General features: G+C 46.4%; 1 protein-coding gene across 1 annotated transcript; it reads right to left on the bottom strand.

The window, feature by feature from the left end:
• Positions 1-19,107: 19,107 nt before the first annotated feature.
• Positions 19,108-21,860, bottom strand: LOC109735829 (uncharacterized). Its single transcript, XM_020295035.1, has 2 exons — positions 21,498-21,860; positions 19,108-19,224 (listed from the first exon to the last, which is right to left on the bottom strand). Exons 1-2 carry the CDS (start codon positions 21,858-21,860, stop codon positions 19,108-19,110), a joined length of 480 nt encoding a protein of 159 aa, XP_020150624.1.
• Between the last annotated feature and the right edge of the window lie 2,864 nt (positions 21,861-24,724).

Genomic DNA, 24,724 nt, shown 5'->3' with positions numbered 1-24,724 from the left:
TCCGCTGCGCAAGCTCACCGGGAGGCGTATGAGCAGTACGCTACGCAGGCTCACCGGGAAGCGAGCCCTTTAACCTCCATCGCCGCCCGCCTCGCTCCCAACTTCTCCATTAATAGCGCCTGAGCCGCTGTTTAATAGGCAACCTGACAACCCGCTCACTCACAATCGTCTCTCTTCGCCTCACATTCCCCTCTCGCCCGAATCCTATCTCCCTAGCTTACCAGGATCATCTGCCACTAGTCTTTTAGTTTGGTGAAGTCGACTCCGAGCCGGAGGAGATTGAAAATAAGGAGGAATGGGACCTGAGAGACATGGCTCTGAACGAGCTGGCCGCGGCAGATGGTGCCCCCGTGCCTGTCCCAGCTCCCATCCCTGCGCCCGCGCCAGTGAACATCCCTGTGGCATTGACGGGCTCGTCGCCGAGCACCATCGCAGTGCTAGAAGCCACGGGCATCAACAAGGTCCCCATGGACCCGCGCAAGCTCGTGTATGTGCCAGCGCCAGCACCCCCGCTTGTGCTCATGCGCACCCCTGCACCCACCACGGTGCACCTCGTGTATGGTCCTCGTGCGTGTCTGCATCCGCCACACCTCCCTCAGCATCATGGGCCGCCGCCGTCGACCACTACCTCACAGTGCCACGAGTCACTACCCCCACCCCCTGCCCGTCGATCGCATGACGGCCGACTCTTTCTTTTACAAGTCCACAACATTCTGGGCTGGCTTGAAGACTTGAAGAACGGTGTCCTGAAGGACGACTATGTCAATGCAGCACGCCGCCGCTATCGCAATTAGTTTTTCTGTTTAATTGTATCTCGATCGTATGAATGTAAAGTCATAGTGTGACTGAATGAAATCTATGGTTTGATCAACTAAGTGTTTTTTCTTTGAATGTGCAGACTTATTAAAGTAAAAAATAAAAAACATCAATGTTTTCTCTGAATAAAACACTCGTCGCAAACGTTTCAGATTGAACACCCGTATGCAAAGCGAGAGCTATGGTTCCTTAGCCACTAAGCCAAGGGAAAATTTGGCGCGCAGAATTTGTGCATCACTTCATCGCAAACAATTTTGTATGATGACCCGTGTGCGTACTACAGACAGTTTGGCAAGATTTACATTTTTCATATTGGGTCTATTGCCATTCGTCAATCTAGTAACATTGCCATTTGTCAACCTGTAACACTGCCATTTGTCAAATTTTGTAGTTAAAAATCACTAGTACTATCTAATTTTGCAACGGAAATTCACTAAGCATAGATTTCATTCATAGATTAGGCAGTCATTCTTTATACAAATAATTCAACTCGATAGTTGAACCGACCAAACTTTTCCCCAATTGTTGCCAACCATGTAGTCAAATAGCTAGTTCAACTATATATGCTAGCTAATTTTAAGTACGTTGTATAGTTCAACCATATCTATAGTCAGATGAACTGAACAAAATAGCCCCTAAATACTACCACGGAGGGACTTTTTACTACTTCCAACAACCTCTCCTCTGCCGAGCGCACTCAGTAAGAGGCATAGGAGGAGGACCCTACCGACGAGCTAGAGGAGTGGAATCCAGTGCCTACTGCTGCTGCACCTTTTACGACTTGCATCTCGTATGCCCTCTGGTGCTCCAGACGATCATGCTCGAAGCGGCGGGACTCCTTGTAGATCTCCGTATTCCGCATCTTGCGGTGGCTTCTGCTGCGGCCACGGCAGTGGTAAGCCTCTTTGCATTCTTGACCTAGCGTTCCTCCTCCTCGCACAGGAACTCAATGTAGCGCGCAAGATCGATGATGCGAATGCTGAGTGGTTGGCCTTCGGTGGCCTCCATCTCCCGCCTTCGGGCCGCGGTGGCGAAGCGGGTGATGGCCCCAGCGGTCGACGGTGGGGTCGTGCCCACGATGGCCGACGGTGGGGTGGCGGCCATGGCGACCGGCAATAGTTGTCGTCTGGCAGTGGTGGCGGAGCGTGTGGTGAGTGGTTTGCGCACACCCAACAGGGCCGCCACGCATAATACACGTGGTTGGAGAATGCACTGCCGCCATGGTGCAACCTCCCAGCTAGAGTTGTCCCCTAACGGTGGAGTGGCTGAGTGACGACAACGGAATGGTGCCATTGGCGATTAGGGGGAAGCAGACAAGATAAGCAAGGGGGAGGGTTGGTAGAATGCGATGCGGAGTCGCCAGCCATGAAGGTTTATATAGCAGGCCGGTAAGCATTGGAGTTTTGGGGGATTTCGACGAGCCATGCGAGAATTGTGCACGATTGCGCGTGGGAACCTGCACAGTTGCACGGGAATGGGCTCAGCGACGATTCATTGGCACCTCTTTGAGCCGACGCGTGGCCAAACAAAATGCCTATGCGGTGCGCAATCTTGCACTTGAATCCTCTAGTGGCAACAAGGTGACAAGATGGGTGAGCGGAGGATGAAATGACACGTACACATACGGTTAATAGTAAAAAAAATGTTTGTGATTTAATTACCAAGCAAACGACCATTCTCTATGTAGCGCCGCGAACAATTGTTCGCCCACGGTGTGATGTGCAATGCGACGTCATTTCACATCACGCCAGCGGCTCGCTACCGCCAGCTGGCTTGTAGACGACCATTCCCTACGTGTTCAACTGCTCTATGCGTGTGGTTGCTCGTGGTTGAGGCGGTCGTGGTGCATTCTACTTGCGTCCCTCCACGCATGCTCTCCTTGTGTCTCTCCGCGCGCGGTCTGCTGACGTCCCTCCGCGCACTCTGCCTATGTCCCTTCGCGTGAGCTGTCAGCTGTTGCGGCCGGTGATAACCCACAAGTATAGGGGATCGCAACAGTTTTCGAGGGTAGAGTATTCAACCCAAATTTATTGATTCGACACAAGGGGAGCCAAAGAATATTCTCAAGTATTAGCAGTTGAGTTGTCAATTCAACCACACCTAGATAACTTAGTATCTGCAGCAAAGTATTTAGTAGCAAAGTAGTATGGAAGTAACGGTAACGGTAGCAAAAGTAATATTTTTGGGTTTTGTAGTGATTGTAACAGTAGCAACGGAAAAGTAAATAAGCGAAGAACAGTATGTGAAAAGCTCATAGGCATTGGATCAGTGATAGAGAATTATGCCGGATGCGGTTCATCATGTAACAGTCATAACATAGGGTGACACAGAACTAGCTCCAATTCATCAATGTAATGTAGGCATGTATTCCGAATATAGTCATACGTGCTTATGGAAATGAACTTGCATGACATCTTTTGTCCTACCCTCCCGTGGCAGCGGGGTCCTAGCGGAAACTAAGGGATATTAAGGCCTCCTTTTAATAGAGTACCGGACCAAAGCATTAACACATAGTGAATACATGAACTCCTCAAACTACGGTCATCACCGGGAGTGGTCCCGATTATTGTCACTTCGGGGTTGCCGGATCATAACACATAGTAGGTGACTATAGACTTGCAAGATAGGATCAAGAACTCACATATATTCATGAAAACATAATAGGTTCAGATCTGAAATCATGGCACTCGGGCCCTAGTGACAAGCATTAAGCATAGCAAAGTCATAGCAACATCAATCTCAGAACATAGTGGATACTAGGGATCAAACCCTAACAAATCTAACTCGATTACATGATAAACCTCATCCAACCCATCACCGTCCAGCAAGGCTACGATGGAATTACTCACGCACGGCGGTGAGCATCATGAAATTGGTGATGGAGGATGGTTAATGATGACGACGGCGACGGATTCCCCTCTCCGGAGCCCCGAACGGACTCTAGATCAGCCCTCCCGAGAGAGTTTAGGGCTTGGCGGCGGCTCTGTATCATAAAACGCGATGAATCTTTCTCCCTGATTTTTTTCTCCCCGAACACGAATATATGGAGTTGGAGTTGAGGTCGGTGGAGCACCAGGGGGCCCACGAGGCAGGGGGCGCGCCCCCCACCCTCGTGGATAGGTGGTGGGCCCCCTGGCCTTGATTCTTTCGCCAATATTTTTAATATTTTCCAAAAATAAGTTCCGTGGAGTTTCAGGTCATTCCGAAAACTTTTGTTTCTGCACATAAATAACACCATGGCAATTCTGCTGAAAACAGCGTCAGTCCGGGTTAGTTCCATTCAAATCATGCAAGTTAGAGTCCAAAACAAGGGCAAAAGTGTTTGGAAAAGTAGATACGTTGGAGACGTATCAACTCCCCCAAGCTTAAACCTTTGCTTGTCCTCAAGCAATTCAGTTGATAAACTGAAAGTGATAAAGAAAAACTTTTACAAACTCTGTTTGCTCTTGTTGTTGTAAATATGTAAAGCCAGCATTCAAGTTTTCAGCAAAGATTATGAACTAACCATATTCACAGTAACACTTAGGTCTCATGTTTACTCATGTGAATGGCATAATCAACTAGCGAGCCATAATAATAAATTTTGGATGACAACACTTTCTCAAAACAATCATGATATGATATAACAAGATAGTATCTCGCTAGCCCTTTCTGAGACTGCAAAATATAAATGCAGAGCACCTTCAAAGATCAAGGACTGACTAAACATTGTAATTCATGGTAAAAGAGATCCAGTCATAGTCATACCCAATATAAACTAATAGTAATGGATGCAAATGACGGCGATGTTCTCCGGCTAGTGCTTTTAATAAGAGGGTGATGACTCAACATAAAAGTAAATAGATATGCCCTTCGCAGAGGGAAGCAGGGATTTGTAGAGGTGCCAGAGCTTGATTTTGAAATAGAGATAAATAATATTTTGAGCGGCATACTTTCATTGTCAACATAACAACCAAGAGATGGTGATATCTTCCATGCTACACACATTATAGGCGGTTCCCAAACAGAATGGTAAAGTTTATACTCCCCCTCCACTAACAAGCATCAATCCATGGCTTGCTCGAAACAACGAGTGCCTCCAACTAACAACAGTCCCGGGGGAGTTTTGTTTGCAATTATTTTGATTTGATTTGCATAAAGCATGGGACTGGGCATCCCGGTGACCAGCCATTTTCTCGTGAGTGAAGAGCAAAGTCCACTCCTCTTGAGAATAACCCGCCTAACATGGAAGATACGGACAGCCCAAGTTGATACATGAGCTATTCGAGCATACAAAACAGAATTTCATTTGAAGGTTTAGAGTTTGCCACATACAAATTTACTTGGAACGGCAGGTAAATACCACATATAGGAAGGTATGGTGGACTCATATGGAATAACTTTGGGGTTTAAGGGATTGGATGCACAAGCAGTATTCCCGCTTAGTACAAGTGAAGGCTAGCAAAAGACTGGGAAGCGACCAACTAGAGAGCGACAACAGTCTTGAACATGCATTAAAATTAATAAACATTGAATGCAAGCATGAGTAGGATATAATCCACCATGACCATAAATATCGTGAAGGCTATGTTGATTTGTTTCAACTACATGGGTAAACATGTGCCAAGTCAAGTCACTTGAATCATTCAAAGGAGGATACCACCCCACTATACCACATCACAACCATTTTAATAGCATGTTGGCGCGCAAGGTAAACCATTATAACTCATAGCTAATCAAGCATGGCACGAGCAACTACGATCTCTAATTGTCATTGCAAACATGTTTATTCATAATAGGCTAAATCAGGAACGATGAACTAATCATATTTACAAAAACAAGAGCGGTCGAGTTCATACCAGCTTCTCTCATCTCAATCAGTCCATCATATATCGTCATAATTTCCTTTCACTTGCACGACCGAACGATGTGAATAATAATAATAGTGCACGTCCATTGCACTAAGCTGGAATCTGCAAGCATTCAATAAGCAGGAGAAGACAAGGCAATATGGGCTCTTGGTTAAATCAACAATAATGCATATAAGAGCCACTTCAGCAATTTAATCATAGTCTTCTCCTATCGACCCCCAAAGAAAAGAAAAGAAATAAAACTATTTACACGGGAAAGCTCCCAACAAGCAAAAGAAGAACATGAAATCTTTTTGGGTTTTCTTTTAATTATTACTACTACAGCAAGAAAAGTAAACTAGCTAAAGCTACAACTTTTTTTTTGGTTTTTCTAAGGTTTATCAGACACACAAGAAGAAAGCATAAAAAGGAAAATAAACTAGCATGGATATTACAGTGAAAAAGTATGAGCACCAGCATCTAGCAATGAGTGTGTGAACATGAATGTAATGTCGGTGAGAAATGCGTACTCCCCCAAGCTTAGGCTTTTGGCCTAAGTTGGTTTATTGCCACGGATGGCCTGGCGGATATCCATAGTTGTAGTTGGGGTCGTACTGAGATGCAGCGGCTATTGCCTCCTGAGCTGCAGTGTGGCGGCAAGCTGCCTCCGCCCTCCTCTCGTACTCATCTACCTCCTCTCTGGTAATAACATATCTTCCTTTTGCCTGATAATCAAAGAAGGCAGGAGCAGGGAGAGTAATATGGACAGCGCGACGTCTGTCAAAGATTAAGCGATACTGGAGGGACTGCTCGTTCCTCTCAAGAAAATGATGATGAACCATGGCATTATAATCTAAATAAACATTAGGCAGCTCAACATCATACTCACGTATAGGTACCTCAAGAAAATTAGCTAGACGGGTTGCATAAATTCCTCCAAAGAAATCTCCATTAATTTTATTATTATGGAACCTACGTGCGACAATGGCTCCTAAATTATAATGTTTGTCTCCTAACACAGCACTCCTGAGAACACTGAGGTCAGGGACACACATGTGACATGCTTCATCCTTACCATTTATGCACCTACCTATGAAGAGAGCAAAATAATGTAAAGCAGGAAAATGAATACTCCCTATGGTAGCTTGTGTTATATCTCTAGATTCTCCCACTATTATACTAGCAAGAAAATCTCTAAATTCAGATTTGTGAGGTTCACTAGCACTACCCCATTGTGGAAGTTTGCAAACACTGGTAAAATCCTCTAGGTCCATAGTATAAGAATTTTCATAGAGATCAAACAGGACAGTTTGAGAATTGCGTGAGATGAGAATTCAAACCTCCTCACAAAGGAACTAGTGAGATAGTGGTATTGGCGGCACTTTTCTGCTTCGAAGCTCACAAGACCAGCATTACGCAAATATGCGTTAAATTCTTCCTTAATTCCAGCTCGATCCATGAAGTCCTCTGAAGTCCATTCACAAGGCCGCACGGGAGCGTCCCTTGGTGGCTCATCATCAGCATCACGCATTGCAAGCCTGGGTCCTTGTTTCCTTGAAGAACCACCTTGGTACATTTTCCTAAGCATATTTCTTCCTCTAAAAAATTTCTGAAATTTTTAATAACTTCAAATAAAAGTGAACCAAACTCAACAAAATTGATAGCAACTACTCCTACAAGTGCCTAGAGCCTATATCATGCATTAGAACTACTTGGAACCATATAAATTTGACATGCAAGCTCAAGAACATGGTCACCTAGGCAGCACAAATTTGCAATGAATAAAGCACTAGAACAAAAACTAATTGGGCCAATGGAGGAGTCACATACCAAGGAACAATCCCCCAAAGCAGTTTTGTGAGAGGTGCTTTGAGCAAGGAGATCGAAAATCGCAGCAAAATGAGCTAGAACTCGTGCTTGAGTTGGATGGTGATTTTTTTGGGAGGAAGAAGTGTGTGGGTGCAAGAATAAGTGGAGGGGAGCCACCATGGGCCCACGAGGCAGGGGGCGCGCCCTGTAGGGGTGGGCGCACCCTGGACCCTTGTGGCCAGGTGCTTGCTCCCCTGCTGTGTTCTCAGTGCCAGATATTCTCAAATATTCTAGAAAAAATCATATTAAATTGGCAGGGCATTTGCAGAACTTTTATTTTCGGGGTATTTTTTATTGCACGGATAATTCAGAAAACAGACAGAAAAATACTATTTTTAATTTATTTCAACTTAATAACAGAAAGTAAAGAGAGGGTACAGAAGGTTGTGCTTTCTAATTTCATCCATCTCATGCTCATCAAAAGGAATCCACTAACAAGGTTGATCAAGTCTTGTTAACGAACTCATTCCGAATAACATGGAACCGGAGAAATTTCGAATAACACGATGTTACCTCAACGGGGATATGCACATCCCCGATAATAAGAATATCATATTTCTTCTTGACGATAGGAAGGGGAAATTCAAAACCTCCAAAAATAATCGATGGAATTTTTTCCAATAGTGTTGATACTATGAACTTGAGGTTGTTTCCTCGGAAAGTGTACCGTATGCTCATTACCATTAACATGAAAAGTGGCATTGACTTTGTTGCAATCAATAACAGCCCCTGTAGTATTCAAAAAGGGTCTTCCAAGAATAATAGACATACTATCGTCCTCGGGAATATCAAGAATAACAAAGTCTGTTAAAATAGTAACGTTTGCAACCACAATAGGCACATCCTCACAAATACTGACAAGTATAGCAGGTAATTTATCAGCCATTTGCAAAGATATTTCAGTAGGTGTCAACTTATTCAAATCAAGTCTACGATATAAAGAGAGAGGCATAACACTAACACCAGCTCCAAGATCACATAAAGCAGTTTTAACATAATTTCTTTTAATTGAGCATGGTATAGTAGGTACTCGTGGATCTCCAAGTTTCTTAGGTATTCCACCTTTAAAAGTATAATTAGCAAGCATGGTGGAAATTTCAGATTCTGGTATCTTTCTCTTATTTGTAACAATTTCTTGCATGTACTTAGCATAAGGATTCATTTTGAGCATATCAGTCAAACGCATACGCAAGAAGATAGGTCTAATCATTTCAGCAAAGCGCTCAAAATCCTCATCATCCTTTTTCTTGGATGATTTGGGAGGAAAAGGCATGGGTTTCTGAACCCATGGTTCTCTTTCTTTACCGTGTTTCCTAGCAACAAAGTCTCTCTTACCATAACGTTGATTCTTTGATTGTGGGTTATCAAGATCAACAGCAGGTTCAATTTCTACATCATTATCATTTTTAGGTTGAGCATCATCATTAACATTATCACTAGGTTCATGTTCATTACCAGATTGTGTTTCAGCAATAGGTTCACTAGAAGCATGCAAAGTCCTATCATTTTTCTTTTTCTTCCTTTTAGAAGGACTAGGTGCATCTATATTATTTCTCTGAGAATCCTGTTCAATTCTCTTAGGGTGGCCTTCAGGATACAAAGGTTCCCTAGTCATTTTACCAGTTCTAGTAGCCACTCTAACAGCATAGTCTTTATTCTTATTATTCAATTCATTGAGAAAATCATTCTGAGCTTTAAGTACTTGTTCTACTTGAGTGGTAACCATAGAAGCATGTTTACTAATGAGTTTAAGTTCACCTTTAACTCTAGACATATAATCACCCAAGTGTTCAATCATATAACCATTTTGTTTTAATTGTCTACCAAAATAAGCATTAAAATCTTCTTGCTTAACCATAAAGTTATCAAACTCATCTAAGCATTGGCTAGCAAACTTGATAGGAGGGATTTCAGCTTTATCATATCTATAGAGAGAATTTACCTTTACTACCTGTGTCGGGTTATCATATATTTCCTCAACAGGCGGTAAATTAAGACCGTGTATTTCTTCAATAGGAGGTAAATTCTTAACATCTTCAGCTTTAATACCCTTTTCTTTCATAGATTTCTTTGCCTCTTGCATATCTTCAGGACTGAGAAATAGAACACCTCTCTTCTTCGGAGTAGGTTTAGGAATAGGCTCAGGAGTTGGCTCAGGAAGTGTCCAATTATTTTCATTGGTCAACATATTATTCAATAGAATTTCAGCTTCATCTGGTGTTCTTTCCCTGAAAACAGAACCAGCACAACTATCCAGGTAATCTCTGGAAGCATCGGTTAGTCCATTATAAAAGATATCAAGTATTTCATTTTTCTTAAGAGGATGATCAGGCAAAGCATTAAGTAATTGGAGAAGCATCCCCCAAGCTTGTGGGAGACACCCTTCTTCAATTTGCACAAAATTATATATTTCCCTTAAAGCAGCTTGTTTCTTATGAGGAGGGAAATATTTAGCAGAGAAGTAATAAATCATATCCTGGGGACTACGCACACAACCAGGATCAAGCAAATTAAACCATATCTTAGCATCACCCTTTAATGAGAACGGAAATATTTTAAGGATATAAAAGTAGCAAGTTCTCTCATCATTAGTGAATAGGGTGGCTATATCATTTAATTTAGTAAGATGTGCCACAACAGTTTCATATTCATAGCCATAGAAAGGATCAGATTCAACTAAAGTAATTATATCAGGATCAACAGAGAATTCATAATCCTTATCAGTAACGAAGATAGGTGAAGTAGCATAAGCAGGATCATATTTCATTCTAGCATTCAGAGTTTTTTGTTTAAGCTTAGCTAATAATTTCTTAAGATCACTTCTATCATTGCAAGCAAGAAAGTCTCTTTTAGTTTCTTCATCCATAACATAGCCCTCAGGCACAACAGGTAATTCATATTTATTGGGAGAGCCTTCATCATCACTATCATCAAAATTATCAGTTTCAATAATTTCATTTTCTCTAGCCCTAGCAAGTTGTTCATCCAGAAATTCACCAAGTGGCACAGTAGTATCAAGCATAGAAGTAGTTTCATCATAAGTATCATGCACAGCAGAAGTGGCATCATCAATAACATGCGACATATCAGAATTAATAGCAGAAGCAGGTTTAGGTGTCGCCAGCTTACTCAAAACAGAAGGTGAATCAAGTGCAGAGCTAGATGGCAGTTCCTTACCTCCCCTCGTAGTTGAGGGATAAATTTTTGTTTTCTCGTCTTTCAAGTTCTTCATAGTGACCAGCAGATATAAATCCCAAGTGACTCAAAGAATAGAGCTATGCTCCCCGGCAATGGCGCCAGAAAATAGTCTTGATAACCCACAAGTATAGGGGGTCGCAACATTTTTCGAGGGTAGAGTATTCAACCCAAATTTATTGATTCGACACAAGGGGAGCCAAAGAATATTCTCTAGTATTAGCAGTTGAGTTGTCAATTCAACCACACCTGGATAACTTAGTATCTGCAGCAAAGTATTTAGTAGCAAAGTAGTATGGAAGTAACGGTAACGGTAGAAAAAGTAATATTTTTGGGTTTTGTAGTGATTGTAACAGTAGCAACGGAAAAGTAAATAAGCAAAGAATAGTATGTGAAAAGCTCGTAGGCATTGGATCGGTGATAGAGAATTATGCCGGATGCGGTTCATCATGTAACAGTCATAACATAGGGTGACACAGAACTAGCTCCAATTCATCAATGTAATGTAGGCATGTATTCCGAATATAGTCATACGTGCTTATGGAAAAGAACTTGCATGACATCTTTTGTCCTACCCTCCCGTGGCAGCGGGGTCCTAGCGGAAACTAAGGGATATTAAGGCCTCCTTTTAATAGAGTACCGGACCAAAGCATTAACACATAGTGAATACATGAACTCCTCAAACTACGGTCATCACCGGGAGTGGTCCCGATTATTGTCACTTCCGGGTTGCCGGATCATAACACATAGTAGGTGACTATAGACTTGCAAGATAGGATCAAGAACTCACATATATTCATGAAAACATAATAGGTTCAGATCTGAAATCATGGCACTCGGGACCTAGTGACAAGCATTAAGCATAGCAAAGTCATAGCAACATCAATCTCAGAACATAGTGGATACTAGGGATCAAACCCTAACAAATCTAACTCGATTACATGATAAATCTCATCCAACCCATCACCGTCCAGCAAAGCCTGTGATGGAATTACTCACGCACGGCGGTGAGCATCATGAAATTGGTGATGGAGGATGGTTGATGATGACGACGGCGACGGATTCCCCTCTCCGGAGCCCCGAACGGACTCCAGATCAGCCCTCCCGAGAGAGTTTAGGGCTTGGCGGCGGCTCTGTATCGTAAAACGCAATGAATCTTTCTCCCTGATTTTTTCTCCCCGAACACGAATATATGGAGTTGGAGTTGAGGTCGGTGGAGCTCCAGGGGGCCCACGAGGCAGGGGCGCGCCCAGGGGGGCAGGCGCGCCCCCCACCCTCGTGGACAGGTGGTGGGCCCCCTGGCCTTGATCCTTTCGCCAATATTTTTAATATTTTCCAAAAATAAGTTCCGTGGAGTTTCAAGTCATTCCGAGAACTTTTGTTTCTGCACATAAATAACACCATGGCAATTCTGCTGAAAACAGCGTCAGTCCGGGTTAGTTCCATTCAAATCATGCAAGTTAGAGTCCAAAACAAGGGCAAAAGTGTTTGGAAAAGTAGATACGTTGGAGACGTATCAGCCGGCGCATGATCATGTACGTTCGGGTGCCATATGCATGTGGTTGCGCCGGGCACGGCGCCACGACGTAGTTACGTGCGCCAGGATGCAGTTACCCACTGCAAAAACTACCATGCGGACGTGCCAAGATTCTAGGCCATCCGGCCGCCATTTATTCTTGTGACCGTTTATCTTAATTCCTCGCGCCCACAACACAATAAGCATAGCCACGACAACACATATAGAGAGGATATCTAGCAGCCCCAATGGCGCTCCCAGCGGCTCCAATGGCGCTCCAAGCGGCTAAGAATGACAACAAGCGGCAGTTCGCGCATGCGTCATGTAGTGGACACCCACGTGAGGGGGAAGGACCTCTCAGTGATGTACACCAATGAGTCGGTCTGGGTGGAGAGCTCCATCAACACTATGGAGCAATTGCTTGCTGAGGACAAGTACTAAGTTGACGGCTTCGACCTCGAGTTCACCGGCGGTCATGCAAGGTATGATTAGAAGGTTGCCATCACCCAGTTGTGCGTGCACAATCACGTCCTTGTCTACCACTACTTGCTAGCCACAAGGCCTTGCGAGCATTCCGCCAGGTTTATTAACAGCCCCAACTATAGGTTCGCTATGGTGGGCACCATCAAAGATCTAAAGGTGCTCAAGACTTTGGGCTTGCCTGCTAGAAGCTTGTCGACATCCAAGGCCAGTACAGGTTTTGGGGCATCACGAAGGAGAAGGACTCCCTAGTTGACCTCACCGCGGCCATCATCGGCCCCTAGTACAGGAACATGAAGAATGAGTGCAAGAAGAACAACCCTGCCTGGCACAGTGCCTGGGTGCAGAGACTGGATGAAAAATACGTCAAGTACACGGCCAAGGACACATACACAAGCTACGAGATGTATAGGCGGATAGTTGACATGTGGAAGTGCCTTCGTCTTGCCCCAGGCGAGGGATCGAGCCACAAGCAGAGCAGTGGCGGGAAGTGTCACAAGAAGTAGATGATTAGATAATCGTTTCTACTAGTTTAGTATGCATGTAATTGTTATTGAGGTGTATGCAAATGTTATGTATAGCCACTTATGTAATTGGATGTTTAATTTTATTATGCGATCATGTTCTTTTAAGTATATATATATATGTTGTTGTTCTGCAGAAAGAGCATAGATGTTGTGCAGACTGAGCAAATGACATCGCACACGGATTAAACTACGGAACCCATCGGTGATGATTTCATCAATTGCTAACAATTGTATGCCAGCAAGCGTTTGCCCACAACACACACAGCTTATTAGCAGAAATCGTATGTGTTATTATCGGTCTTCCCACACAATTCTGATTACTGGCCCGTTTGTCGGGTATTACACACATCTTGTTAAGCCGAATCACTTGTGCTATTTTGGCTGATCATAAATACTTCGTTCGAGTGGCATGTATGCCATCTATCACACACACCTTGATCTGTCTAACCGTTTCTGTTGTTTTGGCTTATCGCAAACAATTCATCCGAGTGACCTGTATGTCGTCTATCGCACACACCTTGATCTGGTTAACTGTTTCTGTTATTTCGCCTCATCGTAAACAGTTCATCCGAGTGACCTGTATGTCGTGGGAGTGAGTCTGACAGTAAGAGTAAGGGGTACATACGAGGAGGCAAGGCCCTAGCTATGGCAAGGTTGTACACGCAAGTTTACGCGTTCAGGCCCCTCTCGGAGGAGGTAACAGCCCTACGTCTCGGTGCCTCGGAGGCTTGTCGACTGGATTATGCATGAGAGTTACAGAGGGTGCGAACCCTTGTGCCAGAGGAGGGGGTGGCTATATAGAGTGCGCCAGGCCCCTCCATCCCTCGGTTACACAGGGTTCAATGTGAGTTAAGACAGGGGTGTTACTGGTAACGCCAGCTATTAATGGTCTTGATGACTATGGAGTGAACGCCTGACCTTTGCCATCCTGGGGTGACTTTAGATCTTCTGTACTCCGAGTGGTTCTTCGTATGGTTGAGTGACGCTACTGTGGTCGAGTGGAATTAAGGTATCGGAGTGGAATCTGCTGTCGAGTGGATTGCACTTCATGATGATTTCAGTCGGTGCCTTCTGTTGCCTTCTATTGGACTTTGAATGTCTTTGACTCTAGGGCAGTGTCCTTGGGTAGGGTGTCTAGGTCAGGCCTAAGACCCTACCCTAGGTACATGTCATCATCATTAGCCCCCAACTGGATTGAGGTTCGAGTGAAGAAGGGTTGAAGTTGGTTCTGATTCGATTTCATGCTTCGGAGGCATTTCATCGAGGTCTGGAAAGCACACTGGTACTTTAACCCTACATCAGTCGCCTTGATCGATTATGGTTTCTGAGATCACCGAGTGAATTATGTTGTAAGTCTTCGAGTGAATTAGAGTTTGATATCTTTGATGCGATTGATTGCTCTGCGGTTCCCGGATCTCAAGGGATTCGAAATTTTGGAGAATTGCGCGAGACGGAGCGTGGCGCAGTAAACGGAATGAGTAGACAGAGACGCCTCGATCTCCACGCCACCTTTTTCACCACGCATCGAGCGAGGCGCCCGTTACGGGATGCGATAGGATCGCTCGGGCCCACGGGTCAGCCACTCGAAACCAGGCCCATAAAAGGCACCGAGGCCGATGCGATGCACTGTGCGCCCCATTCGCTCCTCTTTCTCTCTGCTTCTCCACCTTGTTTCTCTCTGCTCTCGACACTTCCGCCCAGCCTGCTCGTGCTCCGCCGCCATGGTGAAGGAAAAGACTGCGGCCCTGGAGCGTGCATAGAAGGCGACGGTGGCGGCGAAAGGCAAGAAGACGGCGAGGGGGTCGTCGTCGCGATCCGGTCTGCCGGCTAGTTGGATCCAGGGGCTGGATCCGATCAACCGTCGTGAAGGAGGACTTGGAGAATCTTGCCCATGATGACCTGATTGCTCACGGGTCTTGGAGGCTGCCGGGGAATGAATCCAAGCCGCAGCTGCGCGAGGGTGAGTGCGTCCTTCTCACCACCCACGTCCATCGAGGTTTCTCCCTGCTTCCACATCCGTTTTTCCGGGTTTTTTTGAATTTCTTTGGTGCTTAGATCCACCACTTTCCTCCCAACACAATCTTTTACCTCGCTGCCTTTGTTTCCATGTGTGAGAACTTCCTTGGGTGCCAGCCGCACTGGGGCATGTTCAAACACATTTTCACTTGTCGATCCCAGTCGGTAAAGAAAGCCAACCCAAACGACGAAAAGACGCACGTGATCCAGATGTGTGGGGGTTTAGGAATCCAGATGAGGGGTAGTAGTACTTTTCCTCCCATGACTTTTCCTGAGTCAGTTAGGGGATGGCGCGACTTGGTTCTACTGCAAAGATATTCTGACTCCTGGTCAGTCGACCGGCCTTCCTCCTTTATCTCTAGAGAGACTCCGCACCCCTCGTTCACTAATTGTAGTGCCAGAGGAGAAGGGGGGTGCGAATGTTAGTCGACGCGGTCGTTGCATTGGTTCAGGGTGGAGTGACAGGCATTAATCTGCTGGAGGTATTCCTCAGTCGACGCATCTAGCCCTTGCAGGCCTGACCATCCTATGTGGATGTACCCGGGTCCAGAAGACATCGCTCGAACCCACCCGGAGGAGGTCAACGAGGAGACGGTGGCCCAGTGGCTTAGGAGCATTACTGGCAACAAGGACAACCCCAGGGGGTCCAGGAGGATTCTGCCATTCGACGCCAACAATGCTCCAAATGAGGTCAAGCTTAATTTATCGAGTGCCTTTTCCTTTTGATCCGCGATTGTTCTTGAATCCGACTGATACTTGTAACTTGTGTCTTGCAGATTTTCACCAAGATGTACTCGATGCCGAATGGAGAGCAGTACCAAGAAGGAGTTGAAAGTGATGGCGAGAGCGATGATTTTCAATATGCAGATGACAGTGAAGATGACAATGAAGACTCGGGTAGCAGTGAAGAGGTCGACTCACCGCCCCACTCGGAGCGTCGTTCCAAATAGTCGCAAGACCCTGCAGGGGGACGTGCCACAGTTGTCACACCGAGTGCAAAGATTCCAAAGCGCACTCGAACGTCGACTCCCGAGCCATCAGAGAAGGCCGCGAAGCAGGCCAAAGTTGCCCCGCCCAAACCTCGGAAGGCCCTGCCTAGGATCAAGGTGGTTGTTCCTGTGGCTTCAGCGTAAGGGTTTCTTTCTTTTGTTCTTCTGTGTTATTGTGGACTCGTTCGCTTGCTTGACCGAGTGAATTCTGGAACTTCCAGTGCTGCTACCTCTGCAACATCCATGGACATTGATGAGGAGCATGGTGATGCGGAAACCGCGGATGTGGCCACCTCTCGGGCAGGTATGGTTCCATAGCCGTGTCTATTTTCTGTTAGTTGACTTTCTGGTCGACTGAAATTGCACAGTCGAGTGTTTGCAGCACCAACAGATGTTATCCAGCTTCCTGACGATGATGACGAGGATGTGCCTCCGAAGAATACTGGGAGGAGAGGCAGGACTTTGAGCAAGAGGGTGCTTGGAGCCCGAACACCTCGCTCGGCATCTGAACCTGTGGTCGAACAACTTGATGATCCAGTACGGGCTTCGGTCTCTTTTGCCAATCCTCTGTCGACTGAACAACCCTCAGCGTCGACTGCTCAAGCTCCTGATTCGATTGCGCAACTTCAGGCTTCTACTCCACCGGCCACGTCATCAGTTCCATCATCTCTTCTATTTTCTACGCATCACGTCCCGGAGGACCAAGTAGGAGCTGCCAAGGAAGCCATGATCCAGGCAGGTCTGATGGTGGACCGACTGAAGGTGGTGTATGAAACTAGCAAGGCCGCCTATGATGCCAGCTCTGCTCTCCGAGCCAATGTCCAAGTAGATGGGACTGTAAGTTGATTTCCGATTGGTTTTTCTAGCTTGACCCTTGTTTTGTTAGGATATGTTTCCCGCAAACTGCTGCTTTATTATTTGTAAGATGTCCGTAGATGAGCATTTTGAAACCTTATGTGCATCTATCATAAGTTTGCACCTTGTAACTGTTCACCCACTGGGTGTTTCTCTTTTGCTTTGTAGCTCTTTCACTTGAGTCGACCAGGTCGTGTCGAGTGAGATCTTCGTCCAGTGGAGGCACGCTGAGTGCACCCACTGGGTGTAGTCCCAGAGACCGCCGTCGAATGTTTGATTTGGCGGGGGTCTTTGCAAAATGTCTACTTGTAGTACTTCCACTCAGTCTAGATAGGTCGTGCTGAGTGGGAACTGAACTAGTGGGGGCACGCTAAGTGCACCCACTGGGTGTAGTCCCCGAGACCTCGGTCGACTGTGGGCAGTCGGCGGTGGTCTGAGAGCTAATGATGATGATGTTTTTTTTTATTCCTTCGACTCGGGGTGGGCCGACCATGCCAAGTGGGAAATGTAACCAGTGGGGGCACGCTGAGTGCACCCACTAGGTGTAGTCCCCGAGACTGCTGTTGGATGTTTGATTCGGCAGCAGTCTTAGAACTCTTTTGCTATACAATTTGATCTTCCACTTTTCCATTCAGAAGTAATTGTCGATTGACTTGTCTTGTTGTTGTTTGCAGAAATCTTGTGAGCTTGGGACTCGATATGCTACCTTGGAGTAGGAGAAAATCCAACTCAAGCTCGACCTGGATCTGGCCAGGGAGAACTTGAAGAAGGCTCAAGATAAGGTGGCAATCATGGGAGGTAACGACTCGTCGATTGCATGCCTTATTATTTTTTCCTTTCCATCCTTTGAACCGAGTGATTCCACTCGAACCGATCTGCGTAATGAAAACCGTCAACTCCAAGCTCGTCTGAGGAATGTTATTTATTTAGACAAAATGAAGCAGGCTCTGGAGCAGAAGGATCTTGACCTTGCAGCGGCGCAGAAGATGGCGCGGGATATGACTGAACTTGCTGACAAGAAGCTGGCTTCAGTCGAAAAGTTGGAAGAGGATAACGCCAAGCTGAAAACTTCTGTTGACGAAGCGAAGAAAGAGGTTGTGCAACTGAAGGAGGAGAAGATGGTTTTGCCTGACAAAGTTGATGTTCTCACTCGGAAGAGAGACAAACTAGAAATTTATCTGGTAGATCTTGCCAAGAAGATGTTCCTCATGCTGGAAGGTACTTTCCTTTATTCGACTGATTGCAAAAAACTTTTCCACCACTTTGCTGCCAATTCATCACCTTTCTGTGCATGCAGAGTTCTGTCAGAATTTTGAGGAGGAAACTGGGCGGATCGAGACAGGACTGGACCCCATCAACTCTCCCGTCAAGGACGAAGATGCCATGAACGTGCTGCGACTGGAATCTCGTCTTGCCAGTGTCTTGGACTACATTGCCTGACTGAAGGTCACGTTGTCCCAGATCGACAAGGAGCTCTGGCCAGAGGATGTGCTTCATAATGACCTCGAGTCACTGATGACTCGACTCAACGGCATCGCTGACCGAGTGCAGGCATGGAAGAAGTCAGCTGCGCGCTGCGGCGCTGATGTGGCTCTATCACTCGTCCGTGTTCATTGCAAGGACGCCAAAGAAGAGAAGCTGAAGGCCCTTTAGGTGGCAAACACTAAGAAGCTTCAATTTCAATCTTTCATGGAGACCTTCATCGACGCGACCACTCGCATCGCAGATGGCATCGACCTGGACACTTTCGTCGAGCCAGCAAGTCCTCCTCCCGCCGAGTGAAAAACTTGATGACTTGACTTTATTTGCGACGGAATGCTGAGTGATTTTGTAATCGTTAAACTCTTTCGGGCTTGATGCCCGAGTACTTATGCTGGTGGTTCTGAACCTTGCTGGCTTTATTCGAACTTGGTTGCTTTATTTGAATGCAGTTGCTTTGTCTCTATTGTCTTCAGATTTTTTGACTCGGGCGAATCTAGGATCACAGCTGAGTCTCCGAGTGAGAGGATTGCTATTCACTCGGAATAGACGTCGTACTTGTGGCGCATCTCAGAGTGCACCCAGATGTTGTACTTGTGGTGCAGCTCAGAGTGCGACCGCACGTTGTACTTGTGGCGCAGCTCAGAGTACAACTAGACGTTGTACTTGTGGCGCAACTCAGAGTGCGACCTCTTTGAAACTTAAGTGAATCAGGTTCGTGGCTAAGTCCCCGAGTGAGAGGGTTGCTCTCAACTCAGAGTGTATTTTGAAACCTAGGCGAGTATAGGATCGCAGCTAAGCCCCCGAGTGAGAGGATTGCTCGTCACTCGGAGTGTATTTTTGAAACTTAGGCGAGTACGGGATCGCAGCTAAGCCCCCGAGTGAGAGGGTTGCTCTTCACTCGGAGGGGCTTTTGGAACTTAGGCGAATACGGGATCGCAGCTAAGTCCCCGAGTGAGAGGGTTGCTCTCCACTCGGAGTGTATTTTGAAACCTAGGCGACTACGGGATCACAACTAAGCCCCCGAGTGAGAGGATTGCTTGTCACCCGGAGTGTATTTTTGAAACTTAGGCGAGTACGGGATCGCAGCTAAGCCCTCGAGTGAGAGGGTTGCTCTTCACTCGGAGTGTTTTGAAACTTAGGCGAGTACGGGGTCGCAGCTAAGCCCCCGAGTGAGAGGGTTGCTCTTCACTCGGAGTGTTTTGAAACTTAGGCGAGTACGGGGTCGCAGCTAAGCCCCCGAGTGAGAGGGTTGCTCTTCACTCGGAGTGTTTTGAAACTTAGGCAAGTACGGGGTCGCAGCTAAGCCCCCGAGTGAGAGGGTTGCTCTTCGCTCGGAGTGTTTTGGAACTCAGGCGAGTACAGGGTCGCGGCTAAGCCCCCGAGTGAGAGGTTTGCTCTTCACTCGGAGTGTTTTGAAACTTAGGCGAATCTGGTTCGCAGCTAAGCCTCTGAGTGAGAGGGTTGCTCTTCACTCGGAGTGTTTTGAAACTTAGGCGAATCTTGTTCGCAGCTAAGCCTCCGAGTGAGAGGATTGCTCTTCACTCGAAGTGTTTTGAAACTTAGGCAAATCTGGTTCACAGCTAAGCCTCCGAGCGAGAGGGTTGCTCTTCACTCGAAGTGTTTTTGAAACTTAGGCAAATCGGGTTCGCGGCTAAGCCACCCACTAGGGATTTGGATACACATTTATGTGAAAACAATCATTAGGAGACTGCAGAAATCATGTCTTTGATAAACAAACTGAAAAGTACTTCTTATTACATCTCGACAATCCGAGTGTTTAGGTATGAAAACGGCGGAGCAGATCCGCGTTCCAAGTGCGCGGCTCGTCTTGCTTCTTGGCCACATTGTAAAGGTGATACGCCTCGTTGTGGAGCACCTTGCTGATGATGAATGGTCCTTCCCAAGTAGGGGCAAGCTTATGAGGCCTCTGCTGATGTACTTGGAGCACAAGGTCTCCTTCCTGTAATGCTCGACCTTTGACGTTTCGAGCGTGGAATCGACGAAGGACTTGCTGATAAATGGTCGACCGGATCAAAGCCATCCCTCGTTCTTCCTCCAGAAAGTCAACGGCATCCTGTCATGCTTGCTCTTCTGTGAAAAGTTCCACTCGAGGAGCATTGTGCAGCAAATCACTGTGAAGCACGGCTTCAGCTCCGTACACCATGAAGAAAGGGGTTCGGCCAGTCGACCGGTTGGGAGTTGTCCTCAATCCCCACAGAACAGATGGTAACTCAGTCACCCAAGCCCCAGCTGCATGCTTGAGGTCGCGCATCAATCGAGGTTTCAACCCTTGGAGGATCAAACCATTTGCTCTCTCAGCTTGCCCATTCAACTGCGGGTGCGCAACGGATGCGTAGTCGACCCGAGTGCCTTGGGAAGCACAGTATGCTCTGAACTCATCAAAATCAAAGTTTGAGCCATTGTCCGTAATGATGCTGTGGGGAAGTCCGTACCGGAACACCAATTCTTTGATGAAGCTAATGGCTTAGTCTAAGTTCTTGATAGGTTTTGCTTCAATACACTTAGTGAACTTGTCGACTGCCACAAGCAAATGAGTGAAGCCACTTCTGCCGGTTCTTAAGGGCCCAACCATGTCCAGTCCTCACACAGCAAACGGCCAGATGAGTGGAATAGTCTTCAAAGCTGATGCAGGTTTGTGAGACATGTTCGAGTAAAAATGGCAGCCTTCACACTTGTCAATGATATCTTTTGCCATCTCATTTGCCCGTGGCCAGTAGAATCCCTCTCGGTATGCTTTAGCCACGATGGTCCGAGAGGACGCATGGTGACCACAGGTCCCCGAGTGAATCTCGTTTAAGATCAGTTGACCCTCCTCCGGAGAGATACACCGCTGAGCCACGCCAGTAACGCTTTCTCTGAAGAGTTGCCCTCTTATCACTGTAAAGGCTTTTGATCTGCAAACAATCTGATGAGCCTCATCCTCATCCTCCGGAAGCTCCTGCCTGAGCAGGTATGCAATGTATGGCACAGTCCAGTCGGGGATGATCACAAAAACTTCCATGATCAGGTCGACAACCGCTGGCACTTCAACTTCAGTCGGATTGGTTGAACTTATCGGTTGCGGGGGCTCCTCTGTAAAAGGATCTTCTTGAACTGACGGGGTCTGGAGATGCTCCAAGAACACATTACTGGGAATAGGCTTCCAAGTGGAACCTATTTTCGCCAGATCATCAGCTGCTTGATTCTTGAGTCGAGGTATGTGGTGGAGTTCCAACCCCTCAAACTTCTTCTCTAATTTTCTCACTACATTGCAGTATCTAGTCATGGCAGGGCTCTTGATATCCCACTCCTTCAATACTTGATTGACCACCAAATCTGAGTCACCGTAAACCATCAAGCGACAGACGCCGAGTGAGATGGCCATATGCAACCCATACAAAAGTGCTTCATACTCAGCTTCATTATTGGAGGAATCAAAATGAATCTGGAGGACGTAACTGAGCTTGTCGCCTCTTGGGGATACTAGCACCACTCCAGCACCAGAACCATTCAACATCTTAGATCCGTCAAAGAACATGGTACAGTGTTCCGAGTGAACTTGAGTCGGTTGTTGTTGCTCAATCCACTCGGCCAGGAAATCGGTAATTGCTTGAGATTTAATCGCCTTTTTTTGCTTCGAACTTGATATCTAGAGGGAGAAGCTCAATCGCTCACTTAGCCACTCGACCAGTTGCATCTCGATTGTTTAGAATTTTTGATAATGGAGCGTCACTGACAACTGAAACGAGTGGTCAACAAAGTAATGTGCGACTTTCTTTGTGGTCAGATAAATTCCACAAACAAGCTTCTGGTAATGCGGATACCTTTTCTTGGACGGAGTCAAGACTTCAGAAATGTAATACACTGGGGTTTGAACTTTGTAGGCTTTGCCTTCTTCCTCTCGCTCGACTATGAGCACTGTACTGACGACCTATCCAGTGGCTGTGATGTATAACAATAAAGGCTCTTTGCTGAGTGGAGCAGCAAGCACCGGCTGGGTGGAAAGCAGGGCTTTGAGCTCTACAAACGCTGCTTCAGCTTCAAGAGTCCACTCGAACGTATCAGACTTTTTCATCAGTCGGTAAAAAGGTAGGGCCTTTTCACCGAGATGAGAAATGAATCGACTTAATGTAGCCAAACAACTTGTAAGCTTCTGAACGTCATGCACACGCACAGGGCGTTTCACTCGGAGAATTGCTCCAATCTTTTCTGGGTTTGCATCGATCCCTCGTTCGGAAATGAGAAAACTGAGTAACTTCCCTCCTGGGACTCTAAATGTGCATTTCGACGGATTGAGCTTGATGTCATATCTTCTTAGGTTGGCAAAGGTCTCAGCGAGGTCAGTCAGTAGGTCGGACCTTTGCGTGACTTGACCACGATATCATCCATGTATGCTTCCACATTCCGACTGATCTGAGTGAGCAGGCACTTCTGAATCATGCGCATAAACGTGGCACCAGCATTCTTAAGTCCAAAAGGCATGGTAACATAGCAAAATCACCCGAATGGGGTGATGAAGGCCGTTTTTATTTCATCGGGTCCATACAGACGGATGTGATGATACCCGAAATATGCATCCAGAAAAGACAAATGCTCACACCCCGCAGTTGAGTCGACAATCTGATCAATGCGGGGGAGTGGAAAATGATCTTTCGGGCAGTCCCGATTGATATGTTTGAAATCTACGCACATACAAAGTGAATCATCTATCTTAGGGACCATGACGACGTTGGCAAGCCACTCGGAGTGGTATATCTCTCGAATGAACTCAGCTACAAGGAGCCGAGCCACTTCCTCGCCAATCGCCTTTCTTTTTTTCCATGGCAGACCGTCGGAGATGCTCTTTCACTGGTTTTGCTTTTGGTTCGACACGCAAACGGTGCTCAGCCAGTCCCCTGGGTACACCCGGCATGTCTGATGGTTTCCATGCGAAGATGTCCCAGTTCTCACGGGGGAACTGGATGAGCGCTTCTTCCTATTTGCTGTCGAGTGTTGTTGAGATGTGGGTCGGAGCAGCATTGGGGTCTTCCAGGTGAATATGGACAGGCTTTGTCTCTTCGGCCGACTAAAATGCGCACTCCGAGGCAGGCTTCTTAGCTCGCAACAAATCACTCGGATCTGCATTCTTCTTGTATTCTTCCATATCTACTACTGCCATCTGCTCGTCAGCAATCTTTGAGCCTTTCTGAAGACACTCTTCTGCTCTTTGCTGACTCCCTGTGACTGTGATCACTCCTCTGGGCCCAGGCATCTTCAACTTGAGATATATGTAACATGGTCGAGCCACGAAACGAGCATATGCGGGCCTTCCCAGAATAGCATGATACGCGCTGTGGAAATCCACCACCTGAAACGTCAACTTTTCCTTGTGGTAATTCTTGGAATCACCGAAAACCACATCAAGAGCGATCTGTCCGAGTGACTTTGCCTTCTTTTCGGGGATGACACCGTGGAACTGCATGTTACTCTCACTGAGTTTGGATATCGGAATGCCCATCCCTTGGAGGGTCTCAGCGTACAGAATGTTCAATCCAGTGTCGCCATCCATAAGGACCTTAGTCAGTCAGGTGCCCCCAACGACTCGGTCGACCACCAGCGCTTGCCGTCCAGGGCTAGCGACGTGCACTGGGTGATCTGACCGGTCGAATGTAATAGGAGTCTTCGACCACTTCAAATACGTCGTAGTTGCCGGAGCAAACCATATTCACTTCCCTGTTAATGACTTTCAGTCGACTTTTGCTCTCTATGTCAGCAAACATCACCAAGGTAGCATTGACCTTAGGGTAACCATCATATTCCTCTTTTTTCTCCTCCTTATCAGATTCCTTCTCACTGGGCTGATGTAACACCCACGATGCGGCTATATCTCCCACGTGTCGAGGCACGACTTAGAGGCATAACCGCATTGTGGTTTTGTCGCAAGAAGGGTCCTCTTCACACAATCCCATGTAATGAACAAGAATGGGATAAAGAGTTGGCTTACAATCGCCACTTCACACAATACATAAATAAATCATACATCAATCAGAGTACACACATAGGTCCGACTACGGAACCAAAAGAAAAGAAGACAACCCCAAATGCTAGATCCCTGATCGTCCCAACTGGGCACCACTACTGATCAACATGAAAAGAAACAACACAACGAGC

The sequence above is a fragment of the Aegilops tauschii genome, chromosome 4 (genome assembly GCF_002575655.3).
Source record: "Aegilops tauschii subsp. strangulata cultivar AL8/78 chromosome 4, Aet v6.0, whole genome shotgun sequence".
Classification (NCBI taxonomy): domain Eukaryota; kingdom Viridiplantae; phylum Streptophyta; class Magnoliopsida; order Poales; family Poaceae; genus Aegilops; species Aegilops tauschii.
Note: the sequence above shows the minus strand (reverse complement) of the source record. Positions and strands in the feature narration are given on the sequence as shown.